The sequence below is a fragment of the Clinocottus analis genome, unplaced genomic scaffold, assembly GCF_023055335.1.
Source record: "Clinocottus analis isolate CAN_PGR_092001 unplaced genomic scaffold, fCliAna1.0.p SCAF_3, whole genome shotgun sequence".
Lineage (NCBI taxonomy): Eukaryota > Metazoa > Chordata > Actinopteri > Perciformes > Cottidae > Clinocottus > Clinocottus analis.
Genome location: NW_027176042.1, coordinates 20,513,095 through 20,526,808, shown reverse-complemented (window position 1 = coordinate 20,526,808; position 13,714 = coordinate 20,513,095). Strand labels below are relative to the sequence as shown.

The window sequence follows — 13,714 nt, the reverse complement described above, 5'->3', positions numbered from 1 at the left end:
TTCTGAAGTGGGATTTGTAATCTGTCAATTTGATAAACAGTTATGCTATGAAGAGAAAATAATTTCATATGGATAAAAAAAAAAGAAAAAGTTCAACTAAAAATGTATATACATTATATCCATGTATGAGCATACACTGGAGCACATATTCAGACATAGCAAGCAAGTATCAAACTTCATACCACTTGTTCACCTCCATAAAGGTTTATGCGAATAATTTATGTCTAGTCTTCTTGAATTACCACTCTGTGCATATTTTTTGTGAGGTCAGAGACAAGTCCAAGTTTAGAGTCACTGAAGAAGAGAGGTTCAACAGGCTAAAACATGTCTGACGTGTGCAGGATGACGCCTCTCAGTTTCAATGTCAAGTCCTAGTTACAATGTAAATATCACATCTGTTGGGTTTCAATCCAACAAAACAGAACAAAAGAATCGTCGCTTGTATTAGAAATTAGGTTTTCAATTGTTTTGTTTCGACTGATACACCCTGAGCTTGCAGAGTCAATAAGAAAATATGAATGTTGATGCAAATTGTCAATTTTTGGGACAGACGTTAAACAAACTAATGCAACGCAAACAATTTAAATTAAATTGAACTGGCACCTACCTCTTGTTAAAGGCTGGGATGAATATCAGCAATCTACATGTTCAATTAAGCTAATGGTGAGGCTGCTCATCCCATGGCACTGCCATGTCCCTTTCTATGAGACTTCTCTTTTGAGTAAAAAGCACCTTGCTGCTGGAATTCCAGTTGTGAGGGAGGGATTAGGCGCTGCCCTCCTGCATCTGATCTGGCGCCCCTTTTCGAGATCCTATAGCACTTCAGGGCTGAAATGCACGTGAGTAAACCTATCCCCGGGAGCCATAGTGGAGGGGGGAGGGGGGGAAGTGGGTTGGATTGTGAAAGACTTTATTGGCTCTCAAAAGGAAGAGCCGACACTCAAGAATCAGCCGGAACTCGGCCAGCATCTGACAGCAGGGAACAGCAGTTCATTTGGAGAAAAAAAAAAAAAAAGTAAGTACATTTACCAAATACTTTGAAAATTCCCAATGTAACGCTAACCTGACAGTAGCATGAGTGTATAGATGGTAATGCGATCTTACTGGTTAGCCTAAGTCTGAATTATTCAAATGTTTAGTATCTGATATGATAAGAACCAATATGATGATTGGTAATATTTTTTTTTTATTATACATGTTTTGAGGAAAGAGTAATTGATTGATAAGAAATAAAATACAGGAGACAGTAGCAGTAACTTAGTCAAACTATAAAGACATATAAGCACATAAAATTGGTGCAACATTCTCTAATAAACAAAGGGTTACTTCACATTTAGGATATGCTCACCTCTGATATTAAATGCAGCTATGGGATTGAGGACATAGATAAGTCCATACCCTTTGCCTGTATACTTAAACTATTGATTTATACCTAAATACAAGTACACGTTTATATCTGATTTATACTCAAGTATAAATCAATGCTTTTCTAAATCATTTTGTGAGTCTAAAATAAAAGAAGGTCGAATGCCATATATCACAATGTGAATGTGTCCATCAGTCTTTTGTTCTGATTACAACAAACAATCCATCAATTTAGGAACTACTGTCGAGTATATTTATGTAAAAAAAAGATTTCTTTTCTATACTTACTAAGCATTTGATTTTTCAAAAACACTGTTTAAACAAGTGGTGACTGAAGCTTGCCTCTACGATAAAGGACTATCGGCTGGAACATGGCATCTGATAAATTATACCACTTTGTAGTAATTATGAATTGATTAAAGTGAAAGGTTATCAATAAAATGACAATCTCACAGTTTCAGAATAATTTCAATTTAGAATGTTTTTAACCTTTTTACCTTAAGATAATTCAGAGTTAAAAAGAAAGCAATGCCTCGATACAAAGATGGTTGTGACTAATGCTACATTTGCAGTAAGGCAGCCACGTGTGCCACCTCCTGAGTAATGACACAGTACGGTAGATGTTTTATGAGGTATGTGACCTACTGCCTTTGCCAAATTAGGCCATCCACTTACAGGAATCTACAAAAGGATTGATCTCAGGAATTCTTTCATATATAGAACGGATAGAGTTACTAACACATGCATCCTCACACCATTTGCGACACACGTCTTACTCTCATAGTTTAACAGTGACGTCCCACAATGCAGCGCTTGTAATTGGAGGGAGGAATAAATTGTGTCCCATTACATCTTAATGTTCTCTCAGAGGACGAGCTTTACTTAAAAAAGCATCGACAAAGTGTTGTAAAAACAGTCAAACTGCCTTAAGCCACTAGTTAAAACAATGTGATAACATTACAGATTCAGACCATCTGGTAGAGATTGACTGCCTGTCAGACAGATGGTTACCAACAGTGGTCAAGTAACAGCTCCAGACTGCATTGGGATTCTAGGATATGTTGGGCATTGACAAAGGGAGATAAGCCCTGGTACAAGCAAAGAAACCATCAAAGTGAAAACTAATTAAAACTGTTGCCTTATATGAAGTGTTTCAGAAGTGCATTGTAATGTTTTTTTGCAGTTAAAAAAAAGCCGTTGTCAAGATCAAGATGGTTAAAATACGAAAATCAAAGGAAGAGGAGCCAACGGCTCCGGGGCAGGGTAAGTAATGAGAGTTTGAACACTCCATGTTTCAACATTACTGACAAACAATAGAATATGTGATGAAAGCTAAATGCAGAGCCTTTTCTGAGGCGTATTAATCCAAATCAAATTCACTCTCTTGGATTTGTAAATAATGCAACTTATCTCATTGATTGACAGTGAAAATAAAAAGGAGGTCAAAGGTGGCCGGAGTTATGATCACCCAGTATATGGAAGAACTACCTGAAGGCATGAGCACCCCGGATTTCACCCGGAAACCTATTGCTCTCACTATTCAAGAAGGTAAGGTACCATTCCCATTCTAATCACACGAGTAAACTTCAGATTATTTTTTTTAAGATAATAAATCAATGGGAGATTGTTTGTTGCCACTTCTATAGGAAAATTGGCCATCTTCAAAGCAGTTGTTACTGGCAACCCAACGCCGACTGTGACCTGGGTTAGAAATAATGGGGAAATGGATGAAGAAAACAACATAATTGTCTTTGATTCAGTGAGTGGTGAATGCCAACTTCAGGTAAGATCATTGTGACACAATGAATGCTTATTCAAATAACTTTAAATCTAAAAAGGAGACTTAAAAATCAAACAATGGAGTAATCAGTTGGCCGTCTTGCACTATTTTTTGTCTTCCCAAAAACACTGATAATCATGTATTGATTGACAGATGCCTGATGTATCGGCGGATCAAGCCGACACCTACAAATGTTTTGCTAGAAATGAATATGGAAAAGCGGTTGTGACCGCTGCGCTTAATATTATTGAGGGTCAGTTACTCACTTTAATGTCATTATAAATTGTTTTAGAATAAATTAAGATAAATAACATGCCTCACTTTACTTCAATTATCTTCCATTTTAGTTGGTTTTAAGAAGAGCAAAGCCATGAAAGAATCCAGAACAGGTACACAGCCTACATCCAATGTATAATGATGCAACGTCAGACATTTAGTAAAAGCTGTTAACATGCTGTTGGTTTTGTTGTAGCGGTCAGAGAGCTACCTGAAGACTTCAAAAAGAACTTAAATAAGTAAGTAGTACATTTACATTGCGTGGTTTAATTACTGTGTAGTGTTTACTAATATTTTTGGGGGGTTTGCAGAGTCGAAATCGAGGCAAAAGAAGAAAAAAAACCTGAAATTGATGAAAAGTTTTGGGAACTGTTGATGAGTTCAGAAAAGAAAGATTATGAGTCCATCTGTGCTCATTATGGTGTCACTGATTTCCGTGGGATGCTTAAGAAACTAAGTGAGAGGAAGATGGAGAGGGAGCAAGAGCAAGAAAAGGTCTGTTTCAGCTTGATCAAATCTATAATTGTAGACAATAATTGCTGAAGTATAAGTACAAACTCTAATTTGTATTTTTCTCCAATGAATACAGGTTGTTGAAAGGCTATGCAACCTAAAGCCCATTGAACTGAAGGCTGATGGTGATGCAGAGTTTGAACTTGAAATGTCACTGAAAGACCCAACCAGCAAAATCTTCTTATTCAAGGTGAAATGTCTCATTTGAAATAGTTAATTTTGTTCCCTCAATGGTGAATTAATTAAACAAAAGGGACTGAAAGTCAGAAACATACTGCTCTAACATGTACGACTGCTTATGTTTAAACAGGATGGAGTTATGATTCCTTTTGAAGTGGACACAGACGTAAAACACGGACTGAAGCAGGTGGGAAAGAAGTTTGTTTTCAGCATCAATGGTGTCGACCCAGACGATGCAGGGCTGTACCAAGTGGAGGTTGATGGAGTAAAGATCTTCTCGACTGACTTCAAACGTAAGAAGATTCACCAAATTGTGATCTACACACTGAAAAATAGAGCTGCGTATTCACGTGTTGCCTTGAGAGAGGAAATGCAAAATAGCATGTTATTGTTTATAATAATGTATTTATTTTCCTAGTTCCCCCTGTGGAGTTCTTGGTCAAGATTCAAGATGTGAAAGCAGAGGAAAGAGAGGACGCCGTGTTTGAGTGTGTCCTCTCACAGCCCCTGAAAAAAGTAAAATGGATGGGAAAGAATAACCCACTAGAACAAGGGGAGAAGTATGACATTACTGTGTCAGAGGACATGCTGATTCACTCGTTAGTGGTGAAGGACTGCCTGCCATTGGATAAAGGAATTTATGCGGCTGTGACTGGACTTAACTCCTGCAATGCCTGGCTTGTAGTGGAAGGTACCGTTTACACATGTTAAAAAACATAAGTTTATCAAATACTGAAAATGTATCAGAAAACCTCGACAAATCATCCTTGTTTTGTCTTTTTTGTTTTCATTAGCCGACAATGATCCAAACAGGAAGAAGAAACCTCGCAAAACAACCAGAGCAGGTGGTGGTGGAGCCGACCTGTTGAAGATTGCCGAAGAGCAACAGGCGAAGATACAGATGGAGAGAGACAAGTTGATTGCAAAGGCAAGGGCCGACGCAGAAGCTGCCGCCGCAGCCGCAGCCGCGGCGGCGGCCGAAGCCGCCGCAGCAGCCGCCGCGGCTGCAGCTGAGAAAGAGGAGGCTATGCCCCAAGCGAAAGTGGAGAAGAAAGCCAAAACTAAAGCAAAGCCAAAAGCAAAGGCACAGAAGAAAACTGAGACAAAGGCAGATGATAAAACAGAAGCAACCGCCGTTGAGGAGGAGGAAGAGCAGGAAGAGGAGGAGGAGAGGGAGGAGGAGGAGAAAGAAGATGTACAGGGAGAGGCTCCTGCTGAAGTTGCTGATACAGAAGAAGAGGAGCCAGCTCAAGAGAAAAGAAAGAGAGTGAGAGCAGGCCCACTTGTCCCTGAAACAGTCATTGGTATGCATTAGAACAGTCATTCATTTCTGGGGCTTCTTTGTTCATATATTCCTGTTCCTTGTAAACACTATTGTTGTATTTCCATTCAGACCCAGGAGTATACTTCACGGGCGGACTGTCAGATGTAACCACAATCATTGGTACTGATGCAGAACTGGTCTGCAGCCTTAGCAGTGAGGACTGTGATGGAGTCTGGTACAAAGATGGGAAAGAGGTGAAGTGCAGTTGAGCGAGGGTCAGCTTTCGTCTTTAACTTTCTGAAATTTAAGTGCGTTTACATATGTGTGTGCATGCATTTCAGATAACGGCTACAGAAGATATCTGTATTGTTAAAGATGGGACTTATCGCAAACTAATTATCAAGAACTGTAAAGAAGATGATGCTGGAAAGTACCGCTGTGAAGCTGATGGCCGTAAAACAGAAGCTGCGCTCAGTGTTGAAGGTATCGTGATCAGAATCAATTTGAGGCCCTCCAACTAAAGAGTAGCAGAAAATGTGGAGAACATTATTCTTTTCAGCTCAGCAATTAAAGTCTGATAAAATGTTTGTTGCTTCTGCTAGATCCGCCAAGAATCAACCCCGATGACCTCGCAGAGTTCAGAGAACCTGTCATAATCAAAACAGGGAAAGATGCAAGCTTCAAAGTCTCCTTTGTGGGCCGGGAACCCATGAAGATCCAGTGGTTTAATGAGGGTGAAGAGCTCTTTGAGGAGACCCACATCAGAATAGAGAAGTCTTCCTCACACAGCCGCCTGGTGCTCACCAAGTGCCAACGCAAAATCACAGGAGAAATTAAGATTAGGATTAAAAATGAATGTGGAACAACTGAAGCCGTCACGCAGCTTGTTGTTTTAGGTATGGTTTGGACACTGCCTGTTAAGAGCTGCATGTTTTCAGTTGTACGAAGGTTATATACAAAATAAGAGACGTGGAAATGAGTGTTTGTCCTCTATATTGTCACCCCACAGATAAACCAACACCCCCATTAGGCCCGGTTGAGATTATCGAAGCCTCGTCAACTTGCATTGAATTCAAATGGAGGACTCCCAAAGACAATGGAGGTTCCCCCATCACAGACTACATCTTGGAGCGCCAGCAACTTGGCCGAAACAGTTGGAAGAAATTAGGCAAGATTGGCCCAGAGCCTAAATACAGGGATAGTGACGTCGATCATGGCAGAAAGTACTGCTACCACATCAGGGCGGAAACTGATCAAGCCATCAGTGAAATGATGGAGACAGATGACATTCAGGCAGGAACTAAAGGTGAGTCTTTTGACAAGCATGCCGACGTGTATTGAGTGAGAGTCACTTTAAAAGTGACAGTTTTTCTTTCATTTCCTCCCTCAGCATACCCTGGAGCTCCTTCTACACCAAAAATTGTAAGTGCTTTCAAGGACTGTATCAATCTTGCTTGGTCTGCACCCACTAATACTGGAGGAACCAACCTTTTGGGATACAACATTGAGAAACGCAAGAACGGCAGTAATCTGTGGGGCCATGTCAACCCTCCTAATGAACCCATCAAAGGTATAGTGTGCATTGAAAAATGTGCAAAAGTCTAGGATTATATTCTATACTCGTAACTATACTGTTTGACATGCCGACAGATAAAACCTATGCAGTGAAAGACGTTGTTGAAGGCATCGAATACGAGTTCCGTGTGTCAGCAATCAACATTTCCGGAGCTGGAGAGCCAAGTTCGCCTTCTATATTTGTGTTTGCCAGAGATCCAAAGAGTGAGTATTAAATCAATACATGCTATATTATTATCTCAACACTTAATTGTTGAAAATCTCAATGCTTGAATGTTTATGCTTCCAGAGCCCCCAGGTAAGGTTATTGACCTGAAGGTGACAGACTCCACATACACCACCTTATCGCTGGCCTGGACCAAACCCACAGAGGAGGAAGGGGTCCAGGATGAGGCCAAAGGATACTTTGTGGAGCTCAGACCAGCAGAAAACCCAGAATGGGGTCGCTGTAACTCCAACGCTGTCATTATGAGCTCCTATACAATTATGGGTTTGAAGTCCATGGCCATGTACTGGGTAAGAGTTCTAGCCACCAATGAGGGTGGAGACGGGGAGCCTCAAGAGTTAAACAACTATATCATTGCAATGCCTCCTCCAGGTGAGTCAGTGGAAATTGTGAACTGTCTGCAGTCAGAAATGTACACATTTCACCGTTATTTAATGACCTTCCCCACACTGTTACAGTGAGACCTCAATTCACCGACAAAAACATAAAGAACTTCATAGTGATGAAAGCTGGGAACTCTGCTCGAGTCAACTTCAACTTTCAGGTTCAGTATTACATTTAAACGAAACCCTAGAAGCATACAAACACCAAGTTGTGTGGTTCAATGTTCTTTATGTAGGTTTAAAGTGTCAGATTAGACACTCTCCAAAAAAAAGCATCAACCCACGTCTTAGCACTGTATCTCCTGTTGTTGGCAGGCCTCTCCAATACCAGCCATCAAATGGCTCAAGGATGGTGTTCCTGTCGCCAAGCATGTGACGGTGCACAACACAGACACATCATCGCAGCTAATGATCCCCACAGCAGAGCGCCATGACACTGGGATCTATACCATCATTGTCAAGAACATCGTTGGTCAGGAGACCTCAAGTGTTGAGATACGAGTGACAGGTAGAGTGAAAAAGGAATATTTAAACTAATCCCTAACAAATATAACACCATAAAGAGTACCAATGATCAAGGAATTTACATTATCTTTTTAAGACAATTACAAAGTTTTGGAGGAAGTAATATGCTTCTAAAAAGTAATCAGTGCTAAATAAATTGTGCATGCCTACAATATATTCAAAATATTGTGTAGACAACATATTAAGCCATGGGTTGAGAAAGTATCGAGAGCAACACTAAGAGCAAGATAACAAACATATTGTCCTACCCATTTCCAGATGAGCCCAAGCCTCCAGGCCCCGTGGAGCTGGAGGAGAACGTGTTGGGAACGGTGACGGTGTCCTGGACTCCGTCTCCGGATGAGAAGAAAGACGACAGGCTGCACTACGTGATCACCAAGCGAGACTCTGTGAAGCGTTCTTGGCACACTGTGGCGGACCATCTCTTCAATAACAAGTTCACCGTCATCAACATTATGCCGGGGAGGCAGTATAACTTCCGGGTATACACCAAGAATGACATGGGACTTTCGAAACCTTCCGAGTCCCCGACCTGGGAAGTGAAGAGGAGAAAAGGCAGGTTTCACAAAAGTGATACAAATTGTGTATTTTGCAGAAACAAGTAGTTTGGTGTTAAATTAGTTGATCAACTGAGAATAAAAGGGCAACCATGTATCCATCATATAGGCTCTCAAATCTTGTGGTGGCCATTTTTTCACAATTTCTTAGACCAAACAGATTAATCTACAATAACAAAAGTATTGTTAGTTGCAACCCTAGTGCAGATGAAAAGACATCAACCCAAATCTAAATAAACAAGTCAATCAGTTCAGTCCAAAAAAAAATCCACATATCATATTTAGAAAAGATAATAGTTCAAGGGTTTGCCGGCCCTGCGCGTCGAGCTCAACGCCCTTGAACAGTACATTATTGACGATACGGTACTGCATTTTATATGGCTACATATCCTGCAATAGAGGAGTCAAGTTAGTCAAAAAAAAAAAACTGACGAAAGAGACTAAAGCAATAGACTACTCTGGATTAATTTATATTTTCTTTCTCTTGTATCCTTCCAGAAACATTTTCTTTGAACTTTCCTGCCACTAAAAACTGCTGCTTCGAGACGCCCCCCTCTTTCTCTGTTCCGCTAAAAATGCACAAAAGTCCAGAGAGCTACGAGTGCTACATGAGCTGTGCTGTGACAGGAGACCCTAAACCCCATGTCACCTGGTACAGAAACAACATCAGCCTCAACACCAACACCAACTACTACATCACGAACACATGTGGCGTCTGCTCCATGGTGATACTTAAAGTTGGCCCGAAGGACAGCGGGGATTACACAGTCACTGCAGAAAACCCTCTGGGAAGAATGGAGTGTTCAACTAAACTTGTTGTTCAAGGTAAAAAACACATTCAAATGTATTTGTTACAGCTTAATTTTCTACTCCTCTGGCTACATGTTTGAATAATTCTCTTCTCTACATCCTCCTTCAGATTAGGAGGATGCAGTGGGCCTGAACTCCTGAAGACGCCATGTTCCATTTAAGATGAACGAACCCTTTGCCAATTTTGAAACCTGCTTTTTGGGAATTACAGTATTACTGGGTTTCAATAAACTGTGGAGAAGAAATTAAGGATGCAAGAGAGAAGGAAAGAGCTCTTGGTGTTTAAATCTAAACAAATGGGCTGGATGAAACTCGATTTCAATAGTTGTATTTGAGTGTAGATTTTACTAAATGTATCAGCTGGATGCAAAGAGCACTTTGAAAAGGAGACATTTGGGATTCAACATTAATTACATGCTAATCTTTTACCAAACGTGTTTATTCATTGGACTCTTTTTTCCTCTGCGGTTTCATGAAAAGGAAACAAAAACATTTAGTTGACTTCCTCATGGAAATGTGCAGATATGCAATATGGCTATAACAGCGTATGTTTCAGTGTTAGCATATTTCCTGTTTAAATTATTAATGATGCTCAAAATGTAAATAAAGCCTTCCCGTTGAACACTAAACTGTCTTACTTGTCAATCTTTAGCCTAAATTGAATCAGGAGCCCCTCACTTGATGTCCAGTTTACCAAGATTAAAGTCTACAGACACTGTACCTGTGTGGCTGTACTTGTTTTGAGCTAAATGCTAACGCTCATATGCTATTACTCCACATCTGCCGCCTCCTCCAGAATCTTCCAAACCCGGTTCTTTCTCTTGAGAAAGGTCCTTTAGAAAAAACAAGAGAAAAACAAGTTTGCCAGTTTTCTTGCTAATGGTTAGATAAGGGGACAATGCACATTAATGAAAACATTTCTGTTCAAAGTGACAGAGTTAGCTAAGAAGCTGTTTTCCATCCGTAGCCCCGAGGCAGATGTTAAAAAAAACTAAAACAAACCTACAAATTCAAATAAAAATAAATGTACAAGGATTATGAAATGTTGACGCTTTCAGAAGCCATGAACAACAAACACAGCTAAAAAAAAAAAGCAATAAAAGACATGCAGGTTAGATTATGGTCAACGGGCAAAGTCAAGACAGACAGCGGACAACAAAAACGGACAGATTGAGGAAGGCAAGGAGCAGTTCTGGGCACCAATCAACCATTTATTTAGTTGTGCCTTAAAACTATGCGAGTACATCTCGAATAGTCCCTGGAATGGAGTTCCAGTCTAGTACAGGTTGCACAGAAAATGCTGACTGACTGAAAGCACTCTTCCTGGGTGGGATAATACAATCCTCTCTTGCTGCACCTCGTGAGCCGGTATCCAGCAGATCGTGAAATAACAGATTGTTTATTCTTAGAATGAATAAATAAAAATAGCACAGGTAAAGGCCCTGCCAATCCCCATAAAAGGGAGTGAGACTGCAGGATGGTGTGCACATATATACATTGAAAGGAAAGGTTTAGGGAATTAAGTAAAGAGTGCCAAGACAAGAAAAAACACATATTTTTGCAGGGCTTTTAGTTCTACACCAACCGAGCATGAGGTGTTATTACTCCATCATTTTGGACGTGTAAGTGTAGTGTTTGTTTCATACAGCTATAGAATTAAAGAAAACACAATTACAAATAGAGTATGCATAGATTCAGGTTTTACCTAAGAGCCAATAACAAATAAGAAAACATCAGTAAATGTCAAAAAAAAAAAAATGGTTAAGAAATGTAAAAATGGTGACACATAACATGAAGACAAACAATATTTACATTTTTTGATTAATTTGAACTGATCCAGTGGGGCAAATCAAATTTTCTTCCACGTTCCAGACAAGAAATGAACATCTTAACCTGAGTGCAACACAACAAAGAGTTGTAGAGCCAGATGTCAACCTTACAGTAGGTGCTGGAGGAAAGGTCACAGGACCTATGAAGTCATTAGGATTCATCATCTGGGCACCGTGAATGTTTTCGTCAAATACAATGTCAATGCATCAAATTCTTGCTGAAAAGTTGAGTTGAGTTGCTGTTAAATAAAAAATAAAAGTATCAACATCGTGGTTATACATCTAAACATCGTTGAAATATGTCACTTTGCCACAAAGCGCCGGACCAACAGACCTTCATCTGCTTGGTTTTAGAACAAAGAAACAGAAATCATGCCTAAAAATCCCATGCTCCAAAATGTCAATATTAGTGTGGCCTTCAGGCACAATCAACAATTATTTGTTATTTCCAACACCAAATGCTTGCCCCGAAAAAATATTTTTATTGTAAGAATCAAGTTCCAATTTGCATATCTCTAAGATGTCTACCAAGTAGTTTCCTACACACTTGTGAAAATTATTTTTGGCTACATTCATCCCATTAAAAATTCCCACTAATCCCATCTAGTGAACCACAAACAGCCGGCATACAGCGAGACATTTATTGCTCCTTTCCGTTTTGTTCCCAGCTTCTGCTTTGCCACCTGTTGCATGGCTTCAAATTTCTCTCCGCCCGCCTCATGCGTTTGCAATGCTTTCAGAGTATATTGGGGGTCTATTATAGAAAGTCATAAAGGAAAAACATGTCGCGCGCATGACTAAGTGCAACCTTGCAAACAACTGTGCATCATCCTGTGTTAAGTCTTAGAACACACTCGTATTATCGCCGCATGGCATCCGGTTATTTTAGACACACTTATTAACTGGAAGTTTATTGCGCTCTGATTTCACATTTAAAAGCCTCAAACCACATGTCAATAGCATTTCACTACTACGTGTAGTAAATGATAAAGAAAGAAATAAAGATGTTGCTAACATACAGTGCAAAAGAGGTTTGCTTCAATCGGACATGATGAAAGAAACCTTCCTTTTACAACATAAAAAACTTCGACGCAGTCGATGTTTTTTTCCACACTAGGTTCAAATCTTTTTGCAATTTTATTGAAGTTTAGGTTTAATGACCAATTAGGCCAGTGCAGTGTACATTGCCACGTTGCTAACACCCGTGTGGGGTTACCTTTGTCCATGCTGCGCGCTGTTGTGTTGTGTGTTGTCCGGTGGTTTTGTCCTTCTTTTGCAGGGTAGAATGTAAAGCTGCTGACTTCAGTGACCTTGGGTAGTAAATGCCTTCAGGAACATCAAGCCTGTCGTATCAGCTTCCCATGCCTGAGAACAGTCATAGTTCCTGTCCCACGCATTCACTTTAATTACACCGCTTGAAATATCCGCGCACACATAATCGTGCTCAGACTGAGCATAGCTCTGTTATTACTAAGACCACAATAACTGGCTGCTGGTTTCAAGTGCAGGCGACACAGACGCCATGAGGAATCTCAAGGCCTTCTCACGTTTAGGTTGATATCTTCAAGGTGAAGTGTGTAGAACAGATATACAATACATCTTGGATTGTTAATAAGCATTTCACATGTTTTGAATTACAAGCAGAAAAACAGCGATATATTTTGTTCTTATGATGGAGGTCTGAACCAGCAATGCTGCATTAATTGTTAAGTGTATAATAGTTACTGAACTAATTCAATTAATGCAAATAATTTCTGCTCTATGGTTAGGCAATTTGGAAAAAAAGAAGAAAAAAAACTACCTTTGAATTCTTTGTTTGATTTTATAAAGAAAATATTTGCATAAATAATATTAAACTACATAAAGCGCTGGTCAAAGGAAAATGACTCCACTAAGACAAGACACAGATTACAGACAGCACTTGTTTTCTGAGGAATTAATGAATGGTAATTTGTGAGTAGATAGATAAATAAATGGCAGTCTGACAGACGATCTTGACAAAGTAACAAAGAGTGAACAACAACAAAACTGTTCACACCGTCAAAACACAACACAATCTAAAAAGGGCAAGACACAGCAAACAAGCATGTACACACTGCACCTGCGTCAAAGGAAATAACTCTCTAAATATCAGCAGGTGGCACAAGTCTCATTCATCATGGAAAAGGGAAAACTGGACGATGTGAGCCTACGGATGTAAAAAAAAAAAAAACGCTCTCTCGCCACGTCCCTGCTTCATTCCAGATGGCCATGTCATTGTGAAAATGCCTGTGTGTTGGAGGGATCAGATGAGATGAAGATGAAAAATGAGAAGAGCCCTCTGTGTGCCCTTTTGACTTTATTCAACATGCTGAATTGGCCAAAAAGCCGCCAACGCGGTCCGACTAGTGACAGCATCAGAGCAGGAATGTATATTTGCAAGTCTTTTTGT

The 13,714-nt window shown here is 39.9% G+C and overlaps 1 protein-coding gene and 1 long non-coding RNA gene across 2 annotated transcripts in view; one reads left to right on the top strand and one right to left on the bottom strand.

Moving 5' to 3' along the window:
* Positions 1-88: 88 nt before the first annotated feature.
* Positions 89-10,065, top strand: LOC137795962 (immunoglobulin-like and fibronectin type III domain-containing protein 1). The gene is made up of 23 exons (XM_068593568.1): positions 89-2,628; positions 2,791-2,913; positions 3,012-3,148; positions 3,299-3,398; positions 3,493-3,534; positions 3,618-3,660; positions 3,733-3,916; positions 4,011-4,124; positions 4,245-4,407; positions 4,533-4,805; positions 4,909-5,418; positions 5,508-5,632; positions 5,720-5,861; positions 5,981-6,274; positions 6,388-6,684; positions 6,769-6,948; positions 7,029-7,157; positions 7,243-7,551; positions 7,638-7,723; positions 7,878-8,070; positions 8,346-8,642; positions 9,143-9,469; positions 9,564-10,065. Exons 1-23 carry the CDS (start codon positions 2,577-2,579, stop codon positions 9,566-9,568), a joined length of 4,125 nt encoding a protein of 1,374 aa, XP_068449669.1. The 5' UTR covers positions 89-2,576; the 3' UTR covers positions 9,569-10,065.
* A 123-nt stretch (positions 10,066-10,188) lies between these two features.
* LOC137795966 (uncharacterized) overlaps positions 10,189-13,714 on the bottom strand; it is a 41,124-nt gene continuing 37,598 nt past the window's right edge. The window contains exon 3 of the long non-coding RNA XR_011078564.1: positions 10,189-10,287. This is a non-coding gene — a long non-coding RNA (uncharacterized lncRNA). The remainder of the gene's footprint in view (positions 10,288-13,714) is intronic.